Source organism: Quercus lobata, chromosome 6 (assembly GCF_001633185.2).
Source record: "Quercus lobata isolate SW786 chromosome 6, ValleyOak3.0 Primary Assembly, whole genome shotgun sequence".
NCBI lineage: Eukaryota > Viridiplantae > Streptophyta > Magnoliopsida > Fagales > Fagaceae > Quercus > Quercus lobata.
This window is the reverse complement of record NC_044909.1, coordinates 14,653,740-14,679,843: the sequence shown is the minus strand read 5'-3', so window position 1 is coordinate 14,679,843 and position 26,104 is coordinate 14,653,740. Positions and strand designations below refer to the sequence as shown.

Sequence of the window (26,104 nt, the reverse complement as noted above, 5' to 3'; positions counted from 1 at the left end):
TTTATGTATTTATGTAGTTGGGTTCTTTTTCCTTTGAGCAAACTTTTGCAGAAGGCATTGGCTGTTAAGGGCCATGATTTTCGAAGAAAGTCCCCACCTCTTCACTCCAAGCAGTGCATTCAAGCTGTCTAACTTTTAGGCATCTAAACAACCTTCACTGAAGCCAGAGTTTGGTTGGTATGCACCTCCTATACTTTAATCAAGGCACAAAATCCGTCTTAGCCTTTAGCAATTGTTTCATTAATCACTACTATATGATTTCAAGCTAGTTGTAATCACGTCTCTTATACTATTATTTTCCTTCTGCCATTCACTAGAATATAAATTTTATAAAATAAGAGCCTAGTATTATTGTATCAACCAAAATGATCTAGGAAAGATCATAAGCAATACTCCTTGAAACGTGTCAACTGATTATAATTCATGCATCATGATGCATAGATGATACTCATAATATATTAGACCAGCTTCAATGATACTCATCTCTCACCAAATATCCTCGAGAAAGGTTTGCTTTCACATTGATTTGGACAAAAAGCATTTGATTGTCCATTTGTACCTGGACAAAGTTTAATTAATGTATTGCTATTCCGCACATAGAACTTTGCACACTATAGACCGCAGACACCCATAGTTTAAACTCCAAATAACCAATGCTGGTTTTTCTTCATTATGTATTGGTCAATGAACCAAACTGAAAAATAGAAAATTTTGCTTATACCAGTACAACAATACTAGCAGCTAAAGCTGCATAGAGAACTCACAAAGTCACACTGTTTACACTATAATTAAATTACGATCACTCAACATGTGACATATATGTTCAACAATTGATCAACAAGGACATCTAAACCATGTGCACCTATTACGTAACAGTCAAGTATTGGTTAAAAAGCTAATTTTAATCATTTAAAGGGTTTATTACACTTTACCACTTTAACGTTTAAATTATATCTCAAATTATACTTTGTACCATAAAATTTTAGAATCCATGGTTAGTACTCTAAACTATAACTCGTGTTGTACTTCGAACTATGTCATCAATTATGTTGTTATCTTGAATAGAAAACGAAAGTTTAAGGTGTAAAGTGTAATTTAAGGTATAGTTTAAGGTGATAAAGTGTAAATTTTTCTATGTTTTTAAGAAATTGAGAATAGAGACAATTGAGTCATCACACATGTTGCACGTGCGACAAGGCTTTTTTTGGTTTAGTGTCATAATCTTTCATTCATTAATCTCTTTTAATGCATTGAAAATCTATGGTGAATTTGAGTTTGTTGAATGCTTAGAGAATTTTCTTTTCAAAATAAAAGAAAACGTAAAAGAAAATATGGTGCACCTGTTTAAATTTCAAAAATGATAAGAAAGAAGGAGAATATAAATTGCTAAGAACATGGGTTTAATGGAAGATTTTAAATTGTGAGCTTTTATTTTATGAATTTGTCCCCCTTAATTTTTTATTTTACAAAATTTTCCCCCTAAGTGAATAGAGATTGTATATTTTCAAATATTTAAGAGCAAAGAAGAAGAGGGAGGAGGCAGAAAAAGAAAAAGAATAAGACAAAGATGAAGTGAAGAAGAAGAAGGGAATTTAGGTCAAAGCATTGTTCAGGAATGGGTTCTGTTGGATCAAGACCAAGTGCTCTCAGATCGTCTGAGGTTACTAGGTTCTTTCTACAATCGGGGAATCAACGGTTCAGATTACGCCACGTCATGTCTTGTAGGACCCATTTGCTGGTGTGGCCAGTGGTTCCTGCAACATTTTTTACGGAGAGCTTTGTGGCGGAGATATTTTGGGTCAAAAAGATTGGAGAAGGGAATGCATTTTTGTCTCTTTCTTTGTTTTGTTTTTTTTTTTTTTCTAGGACATTTTCATGTTATCGGTAGAAGAAGCAGAAGGGAAGAAGAAGAAGAATTTTCAAAGAAGAAGCATCAACAGTGGCGTAGAGAGAAAGAGCCTTTCAGATCTGATGAGAAACGAGAGAGAGAATCATTAAATGAATATAATAATAAAAAATAAATAAAATAATTATTTAAATGAAATAAAATGTCTAATAAATAATATGATGTATGTATTTTGTAAAAATGATAGTATAAAATAGAAAAAAATAGGTTACTTTTTTTTAAATAGATAAGAATTATCATGGCTAGTAGTGCGATTGCTCTTAAAGTCAATGGTTTAGAAACTAACTTCAAAACCCCTTAAATAGTAGTATGTGTACTACTAGCTATTATGGTCATACTTTAATAAAAGGCATGGTGAGGTCTCTTGTATCAATTTCTTTTTCTTTATTTCTTCTATCAAAATTTTTTTTGGATGTGCCTCTCGTAACAATTTCAAAGCTGCTTGATTCTCCAAAAAAAAAAAAAAAAAAAAATCAAAAATCAAAGCTGCTTGCAAAGGAAAATTATTGCAACCCTTTACACATGTTGTTAGTGCTAAATCTTCCATGACAGTTTTTAAAACTAGCTAGGCTCAATGGATATGACCCCTTAGGTATGCTAATTGAGCCCAATAAGTGGTTCAGCATTTCGTGGATGTTAAGGATATAACTCATTGCCCAAACTACTGGGCCCATGACAGACGACTTTGTTTGATAATTTTATATGATGAAGCCCAGAACCCATTTGTAGTGACACCCCGGCCCATCTTCTCAACACACCCTACCCAATTTACCAGGATTTCTTGCCTTTCAAACAATGTCACTTGTGTTAATTATATGACTAGTGGCTCCCCATATTCATATTTAAAAATAACATTTGTTAGATTATACATTCTCATTATTCTCAACATGAACGCCAAATTTTGATATATAAACTCATTATGGATAGATATTTAAAATAAAAAAATAAAAAACATACCTTGACATTTGGATGAGAGAGTTAATTTTCTTAATTAATCTTTAAATTTTACAAGTATGGAAGGAATTGAAGAAAAAAAAAAAAATCTAAGAATGAGTTTGTTAAAATACATATCCAACACAAAATTATTGATCAATGTAAAATCATCAAAAGTTAAACCAATTATAATTTGAATCCAACCCTAAATTTAGCTTTGATCTTATTTCATGATAAATAAGATTGTGTTCGTGTAATGTTTATTATACGCATGTACAATTGACGGAGCTTGGGAAGGCTTGTTGTAGGTAGCACCTCATCATGTTGGAAATTAATATAGCTATGAAACTAGACATAGGACTATGTTTGGTAACTCTAATGCCAAAATGCATTCGGCCAGTATGGCAACATGTAATCCTCAAAAAAATTTGTGTTGGTATTATACTGAAACTATTTTTAAAAAGTAGTATGCAATTGTGAAATTGTGTTTGGTTATGTAATTTGGAGAATACTTTTTTTCCGTTAAATAATAATTTTACTATTATAATATTAACCAATAACCCAAACACACACACACACACACACACAAAATCTATACACAAGCGAATTAAATAATATATTTTTTATCAAATAATTTTGTACCATAAAAACCATATGATAGTAACAATTTATCCAATCTCTATAAAAATTCAACAAGTTGTACAACTTCTCTATAATTATCTACAATTTTCCACTATTTCTTTACAAATCTCATATCTATGCACAAACCATTTTCCTCAAAAAATTTGAGAAATTGAACACATTACACAAACCCATTTGGCCACCCAGGCCGGCCTTTCCACTAGGCCAATTAGATCATTGCCTAAGGTCCCCAAGTAGAAGGGGGGCCCCAACATTTTGGAACATAGGGGGTAGCAAGAAAAAAAAAAAATGATTTCTAGATGAAACTCCAAAAAACTGCTACATCCTTTTAACTAAAGAACAAATAAGGAAATTCTTTGGTCTAAACAAAATCAATTGTCTCAAAAATAACATCATTAATCTCTAAACAAACCAAAATTCAACTGGATAAAATACAAATCCAGTCTAAAAATATTAGACACAAAACAATCACAAATCAAAACAAATCAAAAATAAAAAATCTCTAAAATTTACCCACCGTTTCTCTCTCTCTCTCATCTGAGGACCTGATCTGATCTGAGGTATAATTTCACTCTTTCCCTCTTTAAAATCTACTTTTTCTGTTTGTGGTTTTTGTTTTTGTTTCAATTGTGGTGGTGGTGGACATTTGTGGGCCGTGACTGTGCTCTAGGCTTACTTTACTTATGGGCTTGTGAAGTTTTGGTTTTTTTTTTTTTTTTTTAATCTTGTGTTTTTAACTTTTTATATTATTTTTTGTTATTGGATTTTTTTATAGACTTTTTATTATTGGATCTGTTTTATAACTTTTGCTATTTATTAGTAGAATAGTAGTACTATACTATATACTACAGTGTCACATAAAGCAAGCAAAAATATAATTTTTTTTTTTAAATAATCCAAAAAACAGAAAGTTGTAACTTAGAATAAATATATATAATTTTTATTATTTTTAATTCTTTGAATAATATAATAAATATGTTTTTATTTATGTAGGTAGAGATTGCTAGATACTTATTAATGTTCGGTGAAGGTACAATAGTACTTTTTATATATCAGGTTCTATTGCTCTACACTTGAAAACTATTTTTTTATTCCAATTATTATAAATATATTATAGATAATGTTTAATTTATTTGTAAATATATATATATATATATATATTAAAATGTCTACTAGAAAATATGCATCTAGATATGAAAAACTTAAAAAAAAAAAAAGAAGAAAAAAAGATTTTAAACGAAATATATTATAATATAAAAATGTTAAATTAATATTAATCTAAGTAATATATAAATATAAAAAAGGCTCATTTTAATTGTAGCCTTAGGCCCCAAAATGTCTGGGGCCGGCCTTGCGGCCACCTCATGAACCCACAATGCTGCATCATCAACAAAATTCCAACCCTAAACCATCACTGGACAAGCACCAATTTTTAACAAGTATTTGCTTCACATCTTACATTTACAAACAACAACACTACAACAATGCAACTGTTGTTTAAAATTCAAAGCACCTGAGTTTAAGTACTACAAATTTTACTATATTGAGCTTACATATTAATGTATCACTAATTACAAAAACGTCAATTCAAATATTTATTTATGAGATTATTGAAACTCATTTATTACATTCATTGGCATATTATTTTGAAAGTTTTATATAGTAGACTCTAGAATGGTTATGAGCAACACAATTACTTTGTTTACAAATATGAGAAAAATGACAGAAATTAAAGAAGCCGTACAAAGTTTAGCCTAAAAAATAAGGTGACCATAAGAGGAAAAAGACTCATCTTCACTACAAAGAGCTTTGATGACTATCTTGGAATCGCCCTAAAAAACAACTGAAGAGAAACAGAGTTCTTGAGTAAAGTTTGCAGCTTTCATAGCAGCAATGGCTTCCACTTTTGCCACAGAATTGGGAAGAGGAATCTGTTCTGACATTGAAGCTAAAACCATCCCATGTGTATCATGAACCACGACACCAACATCTGCTCTGCCGAGATCTTGGAACAAAGCACCATTAAAATTGATCTTAACTAAAGGAGGAATTGATTTAGACCAATGTACTTAGCTTCTTTGGACAGTAGGGTTCGAACTTGAATTGATTAGGTTGGCTCTCAAGAAGTCTGTAAGAATCTGATTTGCCATAGGTAGAACATCACCAATTAGAACAGGTTTATCTTCAGTTCGAAGTTTATTTCGACGAAACCATAGTGCTTAAATGAGCATAGCAAAATCTTGTAAATTCTTATTTTCCTCTATGATGAATTGGACCAGGTTAGTGAAACTGGAGAAGTCTATTGAGTGGCAAAAATTCCAGGTTGAGGCTAAATCCCATTCTGCAGCTATTTCACCCAGTGTATTTTCCTTCGATCACTCGTTGTCCCCACCAGAATTTCCTGATCAAACATTCAATTTCATAACACAGGCCTAAAGGTAACTTGAAACAGCTCATGGTGTAGGTTGGAATGGCTTGCACCACCGCCTTAATTAAGGCTTCCCTCCCTGCCTGAGACAAAAGCTCTTCTCCCCATTCCTGAAGTTTCCTCCATACACATTCTTTAATGTAATTAAAGCTTGCTTTTTTTTCCTCCCTATCAAAGATGGCAGGCCCTGGTATTTCTCATACTGTCTGATCTCAAGAACACCCAAAGCCATTTTAATACTTTGTCTTGTATTTTCTACTGTAGCTTTACTGAAGAATATAGTCGTCTTGCTTTTGTTTAGTTGTTGTTCAGAACTGCTACCATAGGTTTCCAAGATATCAAGCACTTTTGACATTCTTGTTGATTGGCTCTACAAAAAAGAAAACTATTGTCTGCAAAAAATAGGTGAGTTAATCTAGGGCTATTTCTACAGAGATAAAAGCCTTTCAAATTTCCCAAAGCCACTTCTTGAGAAATAAGACCATGTAGGCCCTCAGTACAATTAAAGCAAAAAGAGGAAAGGAGAGAGAGGATCTCCTTGTTGAATGCCACAAGTTGCATGGATCATACCCTTAGGTTCTAAATTAACCAAGATTGAATAGGAGACTGTTTTGACACACACCATCATGAGCTTAATCCATTGCTCCATAAAACCCATTCTTCTCATAATAGCTTCAAGATAGGACCACTCCACCTTATCATAAGTTTTGCTCATGTCAAGTTTTATAGCCATATAATCATCTTTCCCCTTGTGTCTCTATAGGCTATGTAAAGTCTCAAAAGTAACTAAAATATTATTAGAAATAAGTCTGCTTTTTGTAAAAGCACTCTAGTGTTCCGTAATAATACTTGGCAAAATTTTCTTAAGCCTATTAGCTAAAACTGAGAGAATGAGAAATGCAAAATGCATTTTGAAGGAAAATATATTTTATAGAAATAAAAAAATTGCCCAATACTTTCAAAAAATTGCAAAATGCATTTCAATTTATAGAAATATGTGCAATGAACTTACAATAAAGATGTAAAAAACGATTCTTAAATCTTATTTAAAAAAAAAAAACTAATTGAGAGTAAAAACTGTAATTGTTTATCACTTTATCTCTTACATAAAACTGTTTATATACTGAACAAACAGAGTCAATTAGAGAAGAGAGGGAATTAACTAGCTTAATCAACTATCAAACTAATATATTCATGATATTAAAGTTATACACTTATAGTCACATGAGTAGCACACTTTAGCTATTGTTACAAACAGAGACTAAACTACTTGCTGCTTACTAACACTGCAGATTTATGCTACTGTCATTTACTCATTTTTTGCAGGACAAAGTGGATCTTCTTCTTTCTTTTCTAGCTTTAATCTTTAAGGGTTTGCTTGGTTGGAGGAGTTAAAAAGTAGGAAGATAGAAAATGGGGAGGAAATAGAAAAGTGAGAGGATAGAAGAAATTTAGGTTTCTCCCATTTGTATTTGATTAGAAGAATGGAAAAGTGGAGAGATGGAAAACTTATTTGTTTGGTTGAAAAGAAAAATGAGAAGATGAAAAAGTGAAGTTAGTATAAATTTATAATTATGTCCCTATTAAATAAAACAAAATAGTAACACATTTTTTTAGTTGTGTATGTGCAAGTGGACCAAAAAAAAAAAAGCAACTGGACGAAGGGAAAAAAAAAAAAAAAACATTGGGGCTTAGCATAAAAAGAGTCAATGTCAAAATAGTCTTATTGGCACAATAAAAGGGGGAAAACTTAGATGCTCCGGGAGCAATACTTCCTCCTCTCACATAAGGGGTAGGCTCCACATTTGGGTCCTACCATGGGACCCACTCCTCATGTGAGAGGAGGGAGCATGTAAGAATTACCCCAATCAAAGTGGGCCGTTCACGCAAATTAAAAGTGGCCTTGACACTTTAGGCCTAGTACATGGTTAGCTTGAGATGCCCTACAAGAAAATTTGTCTTCTACATAGCTTGTGCAAGGGAAATTTTGTATGTGAAAAAGGCAAGGGTTAGTATAGAAAAGAGGAAAACTTACAGCTGGCAGATTAAGGCCGAATCAATCTACATTGGAATTTCTAGATACTATCATTAGAGTTTTCTTAAAAGGTAAAATACTCCAAAAAAAAAAAAAAAAAAAAAAAGAGTAAGAAAGAAATATCATTCATGTGGATTTTAGTTAGCTCAATGGTAAAGTCTTTTATTCTTGAATAAGAGATTTAAGATTCTATCCCCATCTATACAAAAAATCAATTAATATATTGGTATGATAATAAAAGATAATTATCAAAATGAGACATTGTAGGTTGAAAGTTGAAACTTTCCCTTTCAATAAAAGAAAAAAGACGATCACTCATGAGTCATGAAGACATATGCCCAATCTGCTATAGACTAAGACCACCTTGAAAGCTATGCTGTAAACACATTATTAAGAGACTGGCTTTGTTTACTTAGTGCTTGGCATTAGGGCCTAAGTTAGGTGTGCCATGTCCCACTACCGCCACCAGGCTTCTACGATCTCTCATTGGGGAACTCGCTCAAAATTAAGTAACAAATGCTAACAAGTCCAAACTACCTTTCTAACCATCCACATAAATAGAAATATATCTCTTATATAATTTGTAGGCAGATTTGAAAACAAGTCACATAGAAAGAAAGGAGATGAAAGGTAAAGAATTTGATGTCACTGGGGTCCTTAGTCAAATTCAAGCGTTTAACTTTGAACTTAATGTTACCCTCCCTAGGAAAAACAATGTGAAGAACACTTGCAAGTTTTCAAAGTAAAGCATTTAACTTTGAACTTAATTTTACCCTCCCTAGGAAAAAGAACACATAAAATTGATATTTCTATGACATCTATCAAATAAAAAATAAAGAGTCATATTAACGAATATTCTTAATGTACTTGTTAATAGATCATTTTAAAAAATTGTCTAAAAAGTCAATTACTTTTTTCTTTGTACATAAAAATTTCTGAAAACATAATTATTAAACATCCATTAACTTTTCTCCAAAATAAAAACCACATTTATCATGTTTCTTTGAACCAAACACAGATGGCTGTTTACGGGAATTCGGGACTTGTGGGTAGTAGGTACAGGAGGATTAATTAGGAATAACTGGGCAACTTAATCACTTTAAAAACATTAAGGGGGTGTTTGGTTTGATATGATATGCCCTTAATTTAATGTACATTACGATGATGTGATATTAAAATTATTTATTTATTTTATTTTTTCTAACATTATCATAATTTAAAATTACAAAAATATATCACATCGTCTTAATTTCATTACTTTCCTAAATAATGTAATATTGTATTTTTGTATTGAGATTATATTAATGTAATATTACAATAACGTAATATTATGACGTAACGTAACATTATGGCGAACTAAACACTCTCCTAGATGTTTAACACTGTGATGAGTGAAAGCAACATAATTTTCCTTTTAATAAAAAAAAGGAAATTGAAATGTAATAAATGGGGCATCCGAAAACTCAAATATAAAAGTTGATGCTAAACCAATTGATGATCTTTTCGTATGATCGTTCAAAATTGACTGTACAATTAAGTGTAATAAGGCCACAATTTATAATTACGAAGGTGGTAATTATTTGTGATTTGTGAAAAAGTTGTTGCAATAAATGTTTTTATGCACAGATATTGCATGTTTCTTTGTACAAAAGTTACATTCTTTTCAGCCTGATGACAGGCACATCGACAAGGAAACAATAGTACAGTTATTTTTATTTTTATTTTTATTTTGATGGAATAGTACAGTTAGTTTGTTAAGGAATCAGTTATTCTATTTTATTTTATTTTTTTGATAAACTTAAGGAAACAGTTAGTAGTAAGACTTTTTTTTGTATTATTTATAGGGTCCGGTTAATGTGTACCTTTAGGATATATATTAACAAATTCATTTTTGAAAAAGTTTATAATCTAAATGAAACAAAATTATTTGTGTACCAACATAAAGAGAATGTAATCAAACAAAGAAAAATGGGCTAAAAAAATTTCCATTTATCAATATTTAATTGCCTCTAATATGGCTTTTATATCCTTAAAAAAAGAAAAAAAGAAAAAGAAAAAAAGAGAATGCTAAAATTCAAGAAAAGTATAAGCTAAAAATGGGAGAACTAATCTTGTATTATTAATTTTACACATGAGCTTTGTTTTTATATAGAGAAGTAAAGCATGCTAATTAACTTACAATTGTACATCAAAACCGTAACAACAAATTAAATCTTTTGAAACTAATCCTAACAAACCACAACAACTATAATTTATAGCACCAACAAAAGTAATAAAAAAAATATAGGTGGATAAGTATTATACGTGAAAGATGCATGAGAAAGAACATAAAAATTATGTGAAGAACTACCTAATTGTAGTTTTGATGGAGAGAACTAACAATATGATTGTGATTTGTACATCGTTTCACACTATTCCTGAACAGCTGCAACTAAACTTGAGGTTGCAACTAAAGTTGAAATGATCTTGATTCACAACAAAGAAAACTTCAAAATAATCATTGTTTTTTTTACTTTTTTGGTCGAGGATCATATCAATACCAGACTAAATAGTAGTAAAAAAAATGACAAAGAAACCAAGAAATTGTGAGGGCTAAAACAAAATCAAAAAGCACCTAACCTATGGCATGAAGATGAAAGACTATGTGTAAAGTGTATATAAAGTAGCAGAAGTGCAAGAGGTGAAAAGGGTGAGTGGAAACACGAAAAGTTTTGTACTTTGTGAGAGAGAAGAAAGTCTTGAAACAATGAACTCAAGAAAATAGAGAGTTCTTATCTTTTAAATTTTAATTAGTCCTTATCTATAATGTGGCACTTGAGAAATGTCTTGATACAATGAATCTAAGAAAATAAAGAGTTCTTATCTTTTGAATAATTTTTTATGGGAATTATATTTTGAATTTTAATTAGTCTTTATCTTTGATGTGGCACTTAAGTAAAGAATTTATGTGAACAAACTCCTTGTCAAAGAGAGTGCCACATGGCATAATTTCATGTTCTCCCACATAAGGTCTCTGCTTTTATATTGAACTAGTTAAAGGCCCGTGCGTTTCACAGTATTATGATAAAATTTATAGAATATATGTAAAGATAATTATTATATTTTAATAATTATTATAACAAAATAAATAATTCTTATGAATAATTAATAAATAAATAATTTTTATTAGTTGTGTTATAATATTATTTTTAGTTGCATGTATCAAACTATTTGCATATGAATTTTGCATTTAATGAATCTACATATGATTACAAACCTTTCTTAGGATATGCTTGAAATCTTTTATGACAAACCTGAAAAAAACAAATCAAGAAGAAAATTAAATTGAAAAAAAAAAAAAATAAAACCATATAGATTGTAAAGTTGCATATGAGTCTATGACCGCTTTAAAAAAATAGCTCATTTCACTTTGATTTTACTATTTTAGTCAAATGAGTTCGATAATTGCAAAGGAAAAAAACCCTATTTTATAGTGATGGCTCAAGAGTAAAAATAATCAATGCACAAAAAAAATTGATATTGGAAGAATGATGACTTTTTAAAGATTATGAAAATTCAGGAATTAAAGTTCCAAAATTTTATGGGGCTGTGAGAAGGTGAAGGGGGCCTGGGGTATTAACTTTGATAAGTTACGGAGTGCAACAAATCAAACTTTATTTTTTGTTGATCTTTTCAGGTTGGCACTGTAGAATCCTTGTGGAGCTGAAGGTTTTATCATGGTTTGCTGGTTCATTTGGAATTGGCGCAACAAAATCAGAGTTAATGAGGTAGTTGCATCCCTTGAGAAGATCCCAGAGTTAGCACAGCAGCACCTAGCGGACTTTCAGCAGCATTGTGCGAAACCTGCATCAAAGAAGCTGCCGAGGAAAGTCATTTGGAAGCCACCTGATGTAGGTCTGTTGAAAACGAACTTTAATGGCGCGATTTTTGAAGACTTGGGATTAGCAGGAATTGGAGCCGTGGTGCGTAATTCCTCCGATGAAGTCCTGGCAGCTTTGTCTGAGATTATTCCTCTGCCCTCATCCATTGTAGCACTGGAAATAATTGCAGCAAGGCGGGCGGTTCTGTTTGTCCATGAGCTTGGTTTCAATGGCTCAATTTTGGAAGGGGACTCTGAAGAGGCTATTTTAGCTATCAAAAAGCAGTGATTTCAACACCTAGTGGTGGGTCATTTAGTTAAAAGACATTGTGTCTTCAGTCAGTATGTTTCAGTACTATTCTTTCTCCCACACACGTCAGCAAGGTAATGTTTTAGCACGACGAGCGAGATTGTCTTTTCCTACTTTAGTTTGGATGAACTCCGTTCCTTCGGATACTTATCGGTTTTTTGTATCTGATATTCCAGTAATAAAATGATCTTTTTCTCGGCCTGGTCGGTCAGGCCTGATTCTAAAAAAAAAAAAAAAAAAAACCAAAAAAAATGATTAATGAAAATTTATTGGGAACAAAAAATTATACTAATAATTAGCAAGAAATATTAATTAATGTTGCAAACCAATACATAATACTATGCGTACTTTACATAAATAAGTATTAAGTGATAATATTCAAAATATAAATATAAAATAAGATATGAAAAAGGTAACAACATGAATAAATCCAATTTGAAAAATAAATTTCATTTTGTTTAAAGAAATTATATAAAAAAATCCTATTAAAGCATTCAAAATATTGAAAGGCAATTTAAATTCATGTATGCTTGCATGAGATACATACTTGTCCTCCATTACTAGAAAAAAAAACAAAAACAAAGAAGATAAATACATACTTGTAATACTTTGGATGGTAGGTTTGATAAAAACTTCTACTATGGATTTCACAAACATCAAATTGCCTAAGTAATAAGAAGAAAAAAAAAAAAAAAAAACAAACAAACAAAACAAAAGAGAGTTAGATTTCTAAACAACATAGAAATTATAAAAGAATGAGAATTATTAATAATAGTGGGGGAGAGAAAAGAAGAAGCAGTTGTTATGCCTAAGAATATATAAGAATACACGGAAAAATAGAATATATATAGAAAATTTTCAATTGTAAGGAAGTTAGATTTCTAATCACTCCAGGAATTATAAGAGAAGAAGAGTTAATTTAGGATATATGTTTTATCCACAAAATAAAAATGTCATATAGATTGAATGAAAAAAAAATGTTGACAACAATGACATAAACGTTAGTAATAATAATAATAAAAATAAATAAGAAGAAGAAGAAGAAGAAGAAGAGGTAAGTAAGTAAATGTGAATGATGCTAATAAGGAAATAGGATAGATTTAAAAAAAATAAGTTATAATTAGTTTAGAATTTTAAAGTTATCTAATGAAGAAGAAGAAGTAAAACTCAATATAACTTATTTTTTAAAGTTATCTAATGAAGAAGAAGAAGTAAAACTCAATATAACTTATTTTTTAAAGTTATCTAAAGATGATTTATTTACAATTTTTTTTTTTAAATATTTCAAGCACCTAATCTAAATTTTTTTAGATAAAAAGGTGTCATCTATATCAATTAATGTAGCCTGGGCCTCATGTGTATCAATTAGTTAGAACTCTACATGAACATTAATCATAATTCTATATTAAATTTTAGTGTTTATCCAAAGAATAAAAAAGTGAAGGAAGAGATTGGATGAAGAGTTTGGATTGTAATCAAATTAAAGTTTTTAATCAACTTAGAAATTATAGGAGGAGAAGATAACAACAAAAAGAATTTATATTTATTAGCTAGATTGATATTAGATTTTTTTTTTTTGTTTACATTAAAATTAATACCAAAAAAAAAAAAATTCTTACATGAAGCAGTATTTTTTTTTAGAGATAAAAATAAATTAGAGTCCTAATTTTCTATAGTATTTTTTTTTTAGACATGAATTAGAGTCCTGATAATATACTATTCCTTTTTAGTTTTTTTAAAATCTAAAAATTTAATAAAATTTCTATAATTTGGTGAAGCCACTTGGCCACGACTTCTAATCCCAATTTTTATTATATAGTATATGATATTAAATGAATATTGATGATTGATTGATTTTACCAGTTGAGTTAATTGAAACTCATGATTTTAGTATACTTAATTTTGTTGTATGAACAGAACAAATGCTACCCAATTATAAATTTATTTTTTAAGAAAAGAAGTTGTGAAGTTAAGAGATGAGAGAGAAAGAGAAAAAGGAAAGAGAAATGGTTTGCCCACTTCATCCCCATATCGTGTCCAATAATGAGCCACAAAGAAAGTAAAAAAAAAAAAAAGTCTCCTAATACAACTACCCTTTTGTCACCATCTAATTTATGCATGTAACAATAGTAATTGATTATTATCAAGTGGGACAATTTTAATTAGTTCAATTGGTAAAATCTTTGATGATTGAATAAGAGATATGGGGTTTAATTCTAGCCTACACCGAAAATTGATCTACACCAAAAACTAATTGGTGTCTGATGGTTGAATAAGAGATCTGAGGTTTAATCTTCACCTATACCAAAAACTGACCTACACCAAAAATTGATTAGTGTTTTGGTCTGAGAATAAAGAACTATCATCAAGAGCGGACACTATAAATTGAAACTCTTTAAAATATATATATATATATATATATATATATATATTATTAATTTTCAAATTACTTTTTATCGATTCTTTCTATAAAGACACACTCGTCTATATTTTGACACACATATATTAATAGCCAAAATTAGGAAAAAATCAATTATATTTTTAACTAGATTCTCAATTTTGTGCTACTTGTCCCATTTAATTTTTAATTTTGTGTCAAATGAAATATTGAGTATAAAAATCGAACAGTCTAAATCCAACTAGATTCTAAATTGAATTTCAATTGAAGTTCAATTTTTCACCACATGTCCATCTAAGTTTTTAATTTTTGTGGTAAGTGAATTATTGAGTGTAAAAATCGAAAAGTTTAAAACTAATTAAATTCTAAATCATATATATATAATTAGAAACCATTACATATTTTAAAAATGTATGGTTTAAAAAAATTGTAAGCTAATACCATTTATAATTTGAACCATATAATTGTGATTATTTTTAATTGTGCCCGTGCACACTATTATATATTAAAAGCCAAAACTCATAGAAAATTCAATTAGATTTCAATTGTATTCTCAATTTTGCGCCACGTGTTCTATCTAATTTTTAATTTGTGTGTCAAGTGAATTATTGAGTGTAAAAATGGAAGAGTCCAAATTTAACTAGATTCTTATTGGATTTCAATTGAAGTCCAATTTTGCACCATGTATCTATCTAATTTTTAAACTTTTGTGGCATCTGAATTATTGGGTGTAAAAACTGAAGAGTCTAAATCCACTTAAATTTTAAATCATATATATAATTAATGAGAAATCATTACATATTTGTGGGGCCAAAGAAATTGTGGCCCTGGCCCAGGCTCAGTTTATCTTAGGGTCCACGGCCCAAGCCGAGGAGAGCCGTTGCCGAGGACGACCTCCTGCTCGGCACTTCACTAAATGCCCAAAGAAAGGAGCAAACTGAGTGTAGGGGCAGGGCAAGGGAAAAAGCCGCCAACACAGTAACACGGAATTCTGCGTCTGACAAGCCCATACTCAAACCCATGCCCATGCTCATGCGCTTTTCCAGCAACCCTCAACCACTATAGGTATGGGTCGACTGGACAGGCCTGCACCCCAAAAAGTAAAATTAACATGTGGACGCAAAAAGGAGAATGGAACACCAGTATAAAAGGAGAAGAAACAAAGCTGGTGAGGGGGGCCGGAAAAAAAGCTGAAGTATTACAACTCTTGCTAATGGAGGGTTTAGCTTGTGAAGCCAAACCCGCCCATGCAGTATTTCCCGTAGGAACTACGACCAAATCGCTCACCTATGCCCAGGTCATACCTTTCAAGCCCACTCTCTACAAATGATATTGTGTAGGCCTCTTTACGTACGAGCCCAATATTGTCTTGGGGTCGTTACAAATTGGGTCCCTACAATATTTAAAATGTATGGTTTTAAAAAATATGTAAATTAATACCATATATAATTTGAATCTCTTCCAAAAAAATGTATAATTTGACCTATATAATTGTGATTTTTTTTAATTGTACCTGTGCATAAACATGACATTACACAATAGTTTTGTTAATATATGATTGCATTACATAAGAGCATTTGCACAAATTAATGTAAAATGGAAAAAATATATCAATTTTACATATTCAATCCCCAAAATCACTCACATCAGTCAAGATAGAAATTATAATTGCAAAATTGTTATAGTAATCGTGTAAATTTACATTGACATTATTTAATTTGCATATAGTTTTTTATTCTTGCTTTATGAATCCCGAGGCCGAAAGAAAAGAGTGGATAATGGATATTGTGTGTAAAGAAAGATAAACAATTAAAAAAATTAAGAAAATTTGATATTTTAATATAATGTAGTGTAAAATAGATAATCTAATGCGGGGTGTTTTAAAAAGTGAGTATATAAAATAAAAAAGTAGGTTCTTATACTAAAATAGACAAAAATTTTTGCACCAACTGATTCATGTGAATGATCTAACTAACACATTATCAAAACAAATTAATAGTGTGTTTCTAGACTTTTTTGCTTTTTCTTTACCACTTTACAAAAATTGTGTTATAAAGTTGTGTGAACATGTGGGTTCCAGTTAACTCAACTGGTAAAGTCTCTGATGGTTGTATAAGAGATCTAGAGTTCAATCTCCGCCTACATCAAAAATTGATCGGTGTCTTAGTCTGATGATAAAGAGTTATTATCAGAAAGAGTTATTATTAGAAGTGAATACCATATGTTGAAACTTTCTTAAAAAAATAAAAAATTTGTGTGAACATATTTTCTTGTCAGGAATTTGTATTTTATACAATTGATACATGACAAATCCATGATCTATGATCTATCTACCTCCTCATCCCTTTCACCTATCTATCTCTCTTCCCTTGTGACTTTTGTGCCTAAGCAAAGCTAAAGGCTAAGCCCACCAAACAACTTGTTCTATATCGGTCACTCCGTCACGCTCCCACCTACCAACCTATCCTATCCAATAATATACAATGACCTATTGAGAAACAGCCACGCACCACAAAGGACCAAAAACAAAAGACCAAAAACAAGAAAAAGGTCATCACCTCAAAATTCACAAACCCAAGAAAAAGCAACAAGAAGAAGTCCCAGTTCTTTATAGAGATAGGATGAGAAAATGATTTCATGACACAGAAACAATAAGAAGGAAACAGATCAAAGATTTCATATGGCAGAAACATCATCTACCAAGACAGCAGTTTTGGATGCTCCGCTTCATGCGATTGGATTCGAGATTGAAGAACTGTCTCCTCAAAAAGTCACCGGCCGCCTTCCTATTACACACAAATGTTGTCAGGTTTGGTCAAACACAATCAAACCCAGTTCAATTCATTCATTAACTTTGCATAATTTGATTTAATAACATATGGGAAAAAAAGTACAGCCATTCAAGGTGTTACATGGAGGTGTATCGGCACTGATATCAGAGGCACTAGCAAGCATGGGAGCTCACATGGCTTCTGGTTATCAGAGAGTGGCCGGTATTCATCTTAGCATCAACCATGTGAAGCGTGCTGAGCTTGGTGACCTTGTGTTTGCTGAGGCCACCCCTATTAATGTAGGCAAAACCATCCAGGTCAGTCAGAGTCTCTAGTTCGTACACAAACATATAGGCTCTCTGGCAGGACCATATACTCGTACAACCTTTCCTTCCAAACACTCTTCTTGTTTCCCATAGCCAGAGTTGACTTTTTCTGAATTATGTTATGATGTATCATCTATCGTTTATTATTATTATTATACTTTACTTTATATGTTGTGACCTTACTAGTTACTATTCACTTTGTGATGTATATTTTATAAGATTAATTGAAGAAAAAACTGTTCTGTTCTAAGAATTTGTTGGGAGTGAATAGACACAAAACTCAAATGATGATTGAAAGAAAAAAAAATTGAAGAGAGAAAGGTAGAATATCTTTGTCTTCAATTCTTTATCTCTTAAATTTCCTAAAATTAACAAAAATGCCTAATGGAACTAACCAAAAGATGTAAGTGTCAAAAAATAAATAAAGATTCATATGTGGGTATACCTCAAAGTGACATCTATAATTTATCCATCTTTTAATTGTGGATACATTTCAATATAGGGGCCCAAATTAGAATTTTCTTTACTACTAGATGTCATTTTAAAATGGGTTTGGTTTACCTCTAGTACTTTTTTTAATTAGAGATTTTTATTTTTATTTTTATTTTTTTTATATTCACAATGATAAGTGGTAGTGAGTTTTAATCTCCACATTTTATTTAGTTAGTGGGTAATGTATCAATTTCTCATTAAAACAAAAGGAGATTTTAGTTAAAAAAATATTGGAGGTAAGTCAAACCTTTCTAAAACACTAGCTACTTTAATTTTCATTTATTCATATCCATATCATCCATTTTCATTATTTGGAAAGTTATTCAATCTTCTTGGAGCAATGTTTCCTTCTTTTACATGAGAGCATTGAGCATTCACATCGAATTCTCTAAATTTGTCTCTCTATTTAAGCTTAATAACCTACGTTTCCTATTTTAGTTAATCACTTTTGAAAACGCTTACATCAAATTCCCTATTATAAATCATACTTCATTTAAATATCACTCTTCATTCATTATATATATATATATATATATATTTTTTTTTTTTTAACTTTTCGAAACACTCACTTCTCTTTATTTCATTTACTAAAACACAAGATAATAATAAAATTCTGGTTTGGGTAAATCATAGTTTTTTTTTTTGAGAAACAAATACACACACATATACAGGGGAGAGGGAAAGGAGTTTCAACCCAAAGACACATCACAACTCCACTCAAAAGCCATGGTAACTTTTAAGGGAGGGTAAGACAAGTTATACTACACACAACACGCTCTCTTAAGCAATGTGGGACAATTATCAAATTTTTTTTTTTTGAGAAACAAACACACACACACACACACAAGGGAGAGGAAAAGGAGTTCTAGTATAAAAGCATACCACAACTCCACTCAAAAGCCATGATAACTTTTAAAGGAGGATGGAGCAAGTTATATTACACACAACACACTCTCTTAAGCAATGTGAGACAATTATCCATTCTTTTTTTTTTTTAAGAAACAAATATAGGGTAAAGCATAGTTAAGGGAAGCATAATAGCATTATTTTCCCCCTTTACATTATTTTTAGTAAATGAAATTAATTACATTCTTGGAGTATACATGTATATAACTTAATACTAATAAGTCTTATTTTTCAAATGGGTGGATACTATCAAATTTTGAGCAGGTGTGGGAAGTGCGACTCTGGAAGATTGATCCTTCAAACTCACAGAGCAAATCTTTGGTATCATCATCTAGGGTTACTCTTCTAAGTAACATGGCAGTGCCAGAGCATGCAAAAGAAGCCGGTGAAAAACTCAAGAAGTATGCAAAATTGTGAACCAGCAGCTGTACATGTACTATATTTGCATGATTCTGCACACTGGACATTTAAATACTCAAGTGAAGTTAAAGCACTAATAAAATCAATAATTTCCTGAAAATACCTAACTGTGTGTATGAAAGAAACAAAATTTGATATGGGAACATAACTTTTGCCACAAAAATGTCTAGGCAAATAAAAATGATCTCATTGGTGAGTCTATTTGAAAGTGATTGTCCATTCACTATTGCTTACAAGTTACAATCTACCACTTTAGCAAGTTGTGTCACATGATTTATGGTGAAAGAAAAGAGAGGTAACACATTATTTTGCACATAAATACTGATGGTGCTTAATTGAACCTTTTCACTATTCTGATTTGGCAATTTTCTTTCCCTTAGCAACCACAATTTCTACACTCAAAAGAGGTACTCTAAAAGGAATAGCCACTAAGCACATCAAAGTTATACCCCCAAATGTGCTAAGTTACAATTGGGGCCTCCTTGTATATAGCCTAAATCGACTTAATAAATATTTGACATGAGACTCAGTGTACGATTGCCACTAAGCACATCAAAGTTATACCCCAAATGTGCTAAGTTACAATTGGGGCCTTCTTGTATATAGCCTAAAGCGACTTAATAAATATTTGACATGAGACTCAGTGTACGATTGCGCAACACACACTTATCCAATACAATCTGCACATAATTAGAGGTATCACAACTACTTCAAAAAGCTTTTCTACCATAGTGCATAGGTTCAAAATAAAAGTAGAGACAGTTGCCTGCAAATGTAATCTACATGATGCTAATTTCAACTTATAAAATGTACAATAAGATGGACTGGGAATGCCCTCAATGCCTCTACACTTTAAGCAAAAGATTCATTGATCTTCCACATTCTTCAATTATCATATCTCAGCCATGGCTTAATCCTCTTCAAGGGAAGTAGTTCTAGTCTCAGTTTCTCCTTCCAAAGTAACTGGGCTTATTTGTTTCTTTCTTTCTTTCGGTAACGAGTTCCAGAAACTATTTGCCTTGAAAACCCAGAAGCAGAAAACGAATGTAATTATTAATTAGGCTTTGGCACACACAAGCAACAAATTCAAAATGTGAAGCAACTCAAGCAAGAGGGTTAAGTCTCACAGTACCTGAGCTTGTCAAGTTGTTGGGTCAACTCGTTAATCTCCAACCCAGAAAGTTTTAGAGAAGACAAGGTACCTGGTACCTCCTCAGAGACAACTTTGGACAATTTATCCATAGAAGCTGCTAATCTTGTAAAAGCCTGAACAAATACAATAATACTCCACTAGTAACTAACACATACGCAAATAGTACTAGTAATAAACAAAAACAATGAAACTTACATTCATGATAGGAATGGAAAGTATAGCCAAGGACAAAATAGAGCCAAGGGCCTGCAATATCCAAAAGAAAATTTAAAAATTAATTAACAAAGTAAAAAAATTTAGTGGGTAATTAATATTAGGTTAAAAGTCATAAAGAAAAAGAAAGGAAAAAAAGAAAAAGAAAAAAAGAGTAACCATGGAGAGGACAAAAAGGAGAGAAAAAAGAGCCAATAGTGGAGAGGGTTTGAGGAGGAGTTGTTGTTGAACGGGCAGAGGCTGAGTAGTGAGTGTGAGAGTGAGAGTGGATGGGAAGGAATTCCAATTTGGTAAATTAAAATCCGGCGGCCGCCGCAGTGTGGAATTTGAGCCATTTCCTGCCACAGACACAGACACAGACACAGATGCATTTCTCTGAGCAACTAATCCGATAGGCTTCTGCTTCTGCCTCCCTGGTTTTAGCTTCACTGCCACTGTCAGGGGATTCCAAAGAGGCAGAGAGAACAATTGCCTTTGCCCCCACTTACAATTATGATTGACCAGAGCTTTTTCCATCGTTTCGAGTTTCGCCACCACTTTCTTTTGCCTCTTTCCTTTCCTGAATAATTTCACTATTTCTCTCGTTTATGTGCGTATTGTTATGTTAGATGTTAGTTACTTTGTACTTCTCCTTTTATTTGTTTAAGATTACTACTTAATTTATTATTATTTTTTGCCAAACAACAAGATTTTATAACGAAAATAGAGGGTTACAAAACAAGAGGAACTTACAATTATTGTATGGTTCGATTATTACAAGTGAGAGGTTGATTTGAATCATGAATTTCTATTGGTGTGTGTTATTATGTAACTAAGAGCAATCACATCAATGTGTGTATACAACAAAAAGTGGTCAAATTTACACAATGGGTATATAAGTTTGTAAATATACACAATTGCTACAGTAACTCTGTAAATATACATAGTTACTGTAGCTGTGTATATGATTTTCTACTTCTTTTTTTTTTTTTTTTTTTTCCTCTCAACTCCTTATCAAACCTAGGGTTGTCCACTGGAACCCGTAATTGACCAACTCGATGCAACCATCCAATCTATACTTGAAAACTGGCCGACTTGACATTGGTGATGGTTGGTAGCGGGTCTCAGCCTCCTACAACTGAGACTAGTGGGTCGGTTGATGAGTCTACTCTTCAAAATCCGATTCAAATCAATTTGAATGGCCTATGTCGGAAACACACCAATTTTCGCAAGTATGAAGAATTTCCGATCATTTATTGCTAGATATGTTGAGATTCGGTGAGATCTCGACAGATCCGACCAAATCTCATCGAGATCTCTTATAGATTTGGTGAGTTCTTTTAGAAATCTCGCTAGATTTAGCCATATGTTGGCCAAATTTGGCAAATTTTGACCAGTTTCGCTTGAATTTCACCCATTTTCGACACGATTTGGCTATTTTCTTCTGCCCTACGTCTAACCAACACCAATCAATATCTGACTTACCCAAACAAGCTTATCTTATGGGTCGGTGGCGAGTCTAGATTTTGAAGACTTGAAGTGGTTGGGTCGAATCTTGGTTGGGCACAAACCAAGCCCATCCTAACTCGTGGACAAGCCTAATCAGACTTCTTCTTTTCTCTTTTCCCCAAAATCTCTTCTTTCTCCATCTTCATCTTCATCTCCATCTCACTCACTTTCTCTTCCTCTAAACAATACAAAATTGGTCAACCATCCACCACCGTCCAGCCACCAGACCCAAGCCAAAAATCCCACCTTTCTCAAACCCCAAAACCCAAATCAAACTACACCCACAACTCAGAACACCAAAAACCAAACAAACCACCAAGTCCCCAAACCCAAGAGAGAACCCAAAGTTAAAAGCCTTTTGTTTGTGGTGGTTGATTGGCTGAACCCATGGTGTTCAACCATGGTGGTCTAGGCTAGGTGGAATTCGGGTTTAGAGAGCAAGAAAGATAGGGGGTTTAATTTATGTGAGTTTTGGCCTTTGTGGTGGTTATGTGAGGTTCGGCCATGGCCATGGAGCTCCAGCCATGGAGGTTTAGCTTTGTGATGGTGAAGAGAGAAGAGAGCTAAGAGATGAGAGAGAAGTTTTTACTTTTTTGAGGAAAATATGAGAATGAACGTGAAGAGAATACTCATAAAGTATGAAGTAAAAAAAATATATATATATATATATATATTTAAATCAAATAGAATGTATAATAGATAATCTGATGTAAGTGTTTTGTAAAAGTGATTGTGTAAAAAAAAAAAAAAAAGTGGGTTTTTATGCTAAAATAGACATCAAATTTTACAAAGACTGATGCAATGGCTCTAAATAACTATCAATAACATATAGTAAAATGACAGATTAGGTCTTAATACAATTTGCTTATGTCATTTTGCCCAATGAAATTATTTTGTTCGGCAGGTGTATTATACTCTTTACTTATATAAAGGTAAATCCCACATGTAAAACCTTACATAAAACCTATATTAATGTGAGATGAGGATGTTGTCCATTGAGTGTATTAAATAATTTCTCATTTTATGACCGAACTCCCAATCATTTCGCCACTAATATTCTTATTTCTCATTATTCACAAAATTTGAATAAGAGATGTCAGATGAGACCTTTATGGAATTTTTAATACTTTAACTAAAACAAATATTTTGTCACTGTATTATTTTTTCAATAATACAGGTTAATGAAATTTACTCTATATTAAAACTTTATCAGGATGTTCCATATCAATTATCAAATGTAAAAGAACCTATAGCAACTTATGAAGTCATGATTTGTCTATTTGTGTAAAACCTGTTGTAACTTTCTTTTTTGTTAAGTGAATATGACAACGATCAAATCAGATTTCTCATCTTTTTGTGTAATACACTAAATACTCTAAATAATTTCGGCATTATAAGATAGAGATATCAATAGGGCAAAGAATCATTGGTGATCAGCAAAGAACAACGAAGAAGTTGTTTTAATTAGACCATCGCAATTGTTATTTTGACATCATACAGAATTTGAATTAGTAACTTCACATAACAAATCACAATTAATTTTTTCTTATAAAATTTCCACCAAACTATTTTAATGGAAAATTTTCTAACCATTTAGGTAATGATTTAAAAAAGTTACACGAATTGCCAAATTATAAGTAGAAAAAAATAAGGTTTTAATACGATTACGAGGATATTTTTATCTTTATCTTTTCATCTTTTTTTATTCCTATTTCTGTATATATCTTCTACCCACCTCCAATCCTTTAGTTTAAAATTTAATGTCAGCAAAGCACAACAGAGTAACCTTAAAAATACTACAAATTTCATTATATAAACTATATAAACTGATGTGTCAATTTTAAGTACAGCACAAAAAAATAAATAATAAATTCAACCATTATGGTGTTAGGGTGTTCACAGGTTAGGTTTAGTTGGATTCCCCACTAACCCGTTACTCAACCCGATTGGATTAGAGCATCCACATCAGTCCGTTTAAATTTTCTATCTATTTTACACGAAAAAAACCTACTTTTACTATTTTACACATTCACTTTTACAAAACACCCAAATCAGTTTATCTATTCTACACATTTATTCAATAAAATATTCATTATTTTACAATTTTTTATTATTCACTCCCTCACTGCCCCTCTCTCTCTCACAGATCCCCAGCCACCATCACCACCCAACCACCATCATCAGAAACCAAAAGCCATTAAATCAAAAATCGATCTCCAGACACGCCGATCAAAACTCCATCAGAAGCCACCCGATCTCCACCCAAAATCAAAGAAAAATCAACATCAGAAGTTCAGAATCCATCAGAACCAATCTGAAGTTGATCTCCATGCCTCCACTGGCGTTGTCTCCACGCCTCACTGCCATCGTCTCCATGCCTCCATGCCTCCACACATACCCAGATCAACCCACAACCCAAATCAACCCAGACCAAGCAAACTCACACAAACCAAGACCAACCCACACCATAAACTCAAATTAAACCACAATCGAGACCTCCCCACGTCGCTGCCATCGATCATCAACCCAAACCCACACCGCCACCGTTGAGACCACGCCACACGTCACGCGCCGATCTCGCCACGTTGTGACCATACCGTTACCACGCTGAATCCAACCCAACTCCGGTGGCATGCTTTGAACGAGAGAGAGAGAGATGTGAGAGAGGGAGAGAGAACTGAGGATGAAAGGATGGAGTGGGTTTTTTGTGAGAGAAAGAGAGAACGCATAGCGCCTGAGAGGGAGGGGGTGATAGTCAGGTAGAGAGGAGAGAGAAAAAACTATTAAAAAATTAAATACATATGCTATAGTGCCCGTGTAAATTTACACGGGTACTGTAGCTCATTGAAAATTTTGGAAGACTTTACACGTTTTTAAATGGACTGATATGAGTGTTTTTTGGTTCAAAATGTGTAAAATTTGTACTTTTTTCTATTTTAGAAGACTATAAACGGACAGATGTGGATGCTCTTAGGACAACAAAACTCCTAGCCGATGCTGATCATGATTCTATGAGTTGTTGACAAACAAGTTGTCGGTTTGTCAGCAATCAGATCAATCGAACCCGCTAGCCTCCAAGTTGATGGCAGCGCGTGGTAGATATCTTGAGTTCTCAGTAAATTTTGTTGGAGATCTCAGCATATTTTCTAGATCTCACCAACTTAGTAGAGAGCACCCCGAATAATGGGAAATCTGCACTGTATTTGGCAAGATCTTCACCGCATTTGATAAATCTTGAACAACAAGGAGTGACAAGAAGTTACAAACGAATGGCAAAGAGTTGAACGGGTTAGTTGGAGTTGGATTTCTAGATAGGAAACTTGTCACTCCACCTAAAATGATTTGGTTTCAAAAGTGTGCACCCATCTTCAACTAACCCTTTACTCAGATCGAAAGAGCTCTGTCTTGGTGCCTTTGAGTTGTGTGGTTTTCTTAAGGTTGGGTGTGGGTTGAAAAATTCTATTGTTGTTGATGTGACATTAACATTGTGAAGATAATGTTTTGCGTTTTTCCATGTTTGCCAACATCAGAAAAAACATGTCATGAGAAAACTATCATAAGTGAACGAAAAATATTATTAAAAATATAACTTATCTTTTAGAGTCAGATTATCTTCTGCTAAATTTTTTTCAGAAAACAACTTTATCTCATGTTATGCTAAATAAAGAAAGTTGAGAGACAATATGGGAACTATTGAAAACAAATCTATTTCATTTTTAAGGCCACTACCAAATATAGGAAAATAATATTGTTTTCCAAAAAAGACTACAAAACATAGAAAAATGAGATAATTTAAAAAAAAAAATACTTATTTTTTAAAACGA

General features: G+C 32.1%; 2 protein-coding genes across 2 annotated transcripts; one reads left to right on the top strand and one right to left on the bottom strand.

The window, feature by feature from the left end:
* The first annotated feature begins 16,919 nt into the window (after positions 1-16,919).
* On the top strand, positions 16,920-19,627 carry LOC115949591 (1,4-dihydroxy-2-naphthoyl-CoA thioesterase 1). The gene is made up of 3 exons (XM_031066873.1): positions 16,920-17,320; positions 17,408-17,599; positions 19,271-19,627. The coding sequence occupies exons 1-3, from the start codon at positions 17,192-17,194 to the stop codon at positions 19,421-19,423; spliced, it is 474 nt and encodes a 157-aa protein (XP_030922733.1). The 5' UTR covers positions 16,920-17,191; the 3' UTR covers positions 19,424-19,627.
* A 480-nt stretch (positions 19,628-20,107) lies between these two features.
* On the bottom strand, positions 20,108-21,413 carry LOC115949590. The gene is made up of 4 exons (XM_031066872.1): positions 20,952-21,413; positions 20,775-20,825; positions 20,559-20,692; positions 20,108-20,444 (listed from the first exon to the last, which is right to left on the bottom strand). The coding sequence occupies exons 1-4, from the start codon at positions 21,306-21,308 to the stop codon at positions 20,396-20,398; spliced, it is 591 nt and encodes a 196-aa protein (XP_030922732.1). The 5' UTR covers positions 21,309-21,413; the 3' UTR covers positions 20,108-20,395.
* Between the last annotated feature and the right edge of the window lie 4,691 nt (positions 21,414-26,104).

What these genes read in the sequence shown, in the direction of transcription:
- LOC115949591 (XM_031066873.1), top strand. Translation starts at nt 17,192, where the DNA reads ATGGCAGAAACATCATCTACCAAGACAGCAGTTTTGGATGCTCCGCTT. An exon ending in TTACACACAAATGTTGTCAG is followed by an intron (nt 17,321 to 17,407) that starts GTTTGGTCAAAC and finishes AAAAAAGTACAG; the next exon opens with CCATTCAAGGTGTTACATGG. An exon ending in ATGTAGGCAAAACCATCCAG is followed by an intron (nt 17,600 to 19,270) that starts GTCAGTCAGAGT and finishes AATTTTGAGCAG; the next exon opens with GTGTGGGAAGTGCGACTCTG.
- LOC115949590 (XM_031066872.1), bottom strand. Translation starts at nt 21,308, where the DNA reads ATGGAAAAAGCTCTGGTCAATCATAATTGTAAGTGGGGGCAAAGGCAA. An exon ending in TCCTTTTTGTCCTCTCCATG is followed by an intron (nt 20,826 to 20,951) that starts GTTACTCTTTTT and finishes TGGATATTGCAG; the next exon opens with GCCCTTGGCTCTATTTTGTC. An exon ending in CAACAACTTGACAAGCTCAG is followed by an intron (nt 20,445 to 20,558) that starts GTACTGTGAGAC and finishes TGGGTTTTCAAG; the next exon opens with GCAAATAGTTTCTGGAACTC.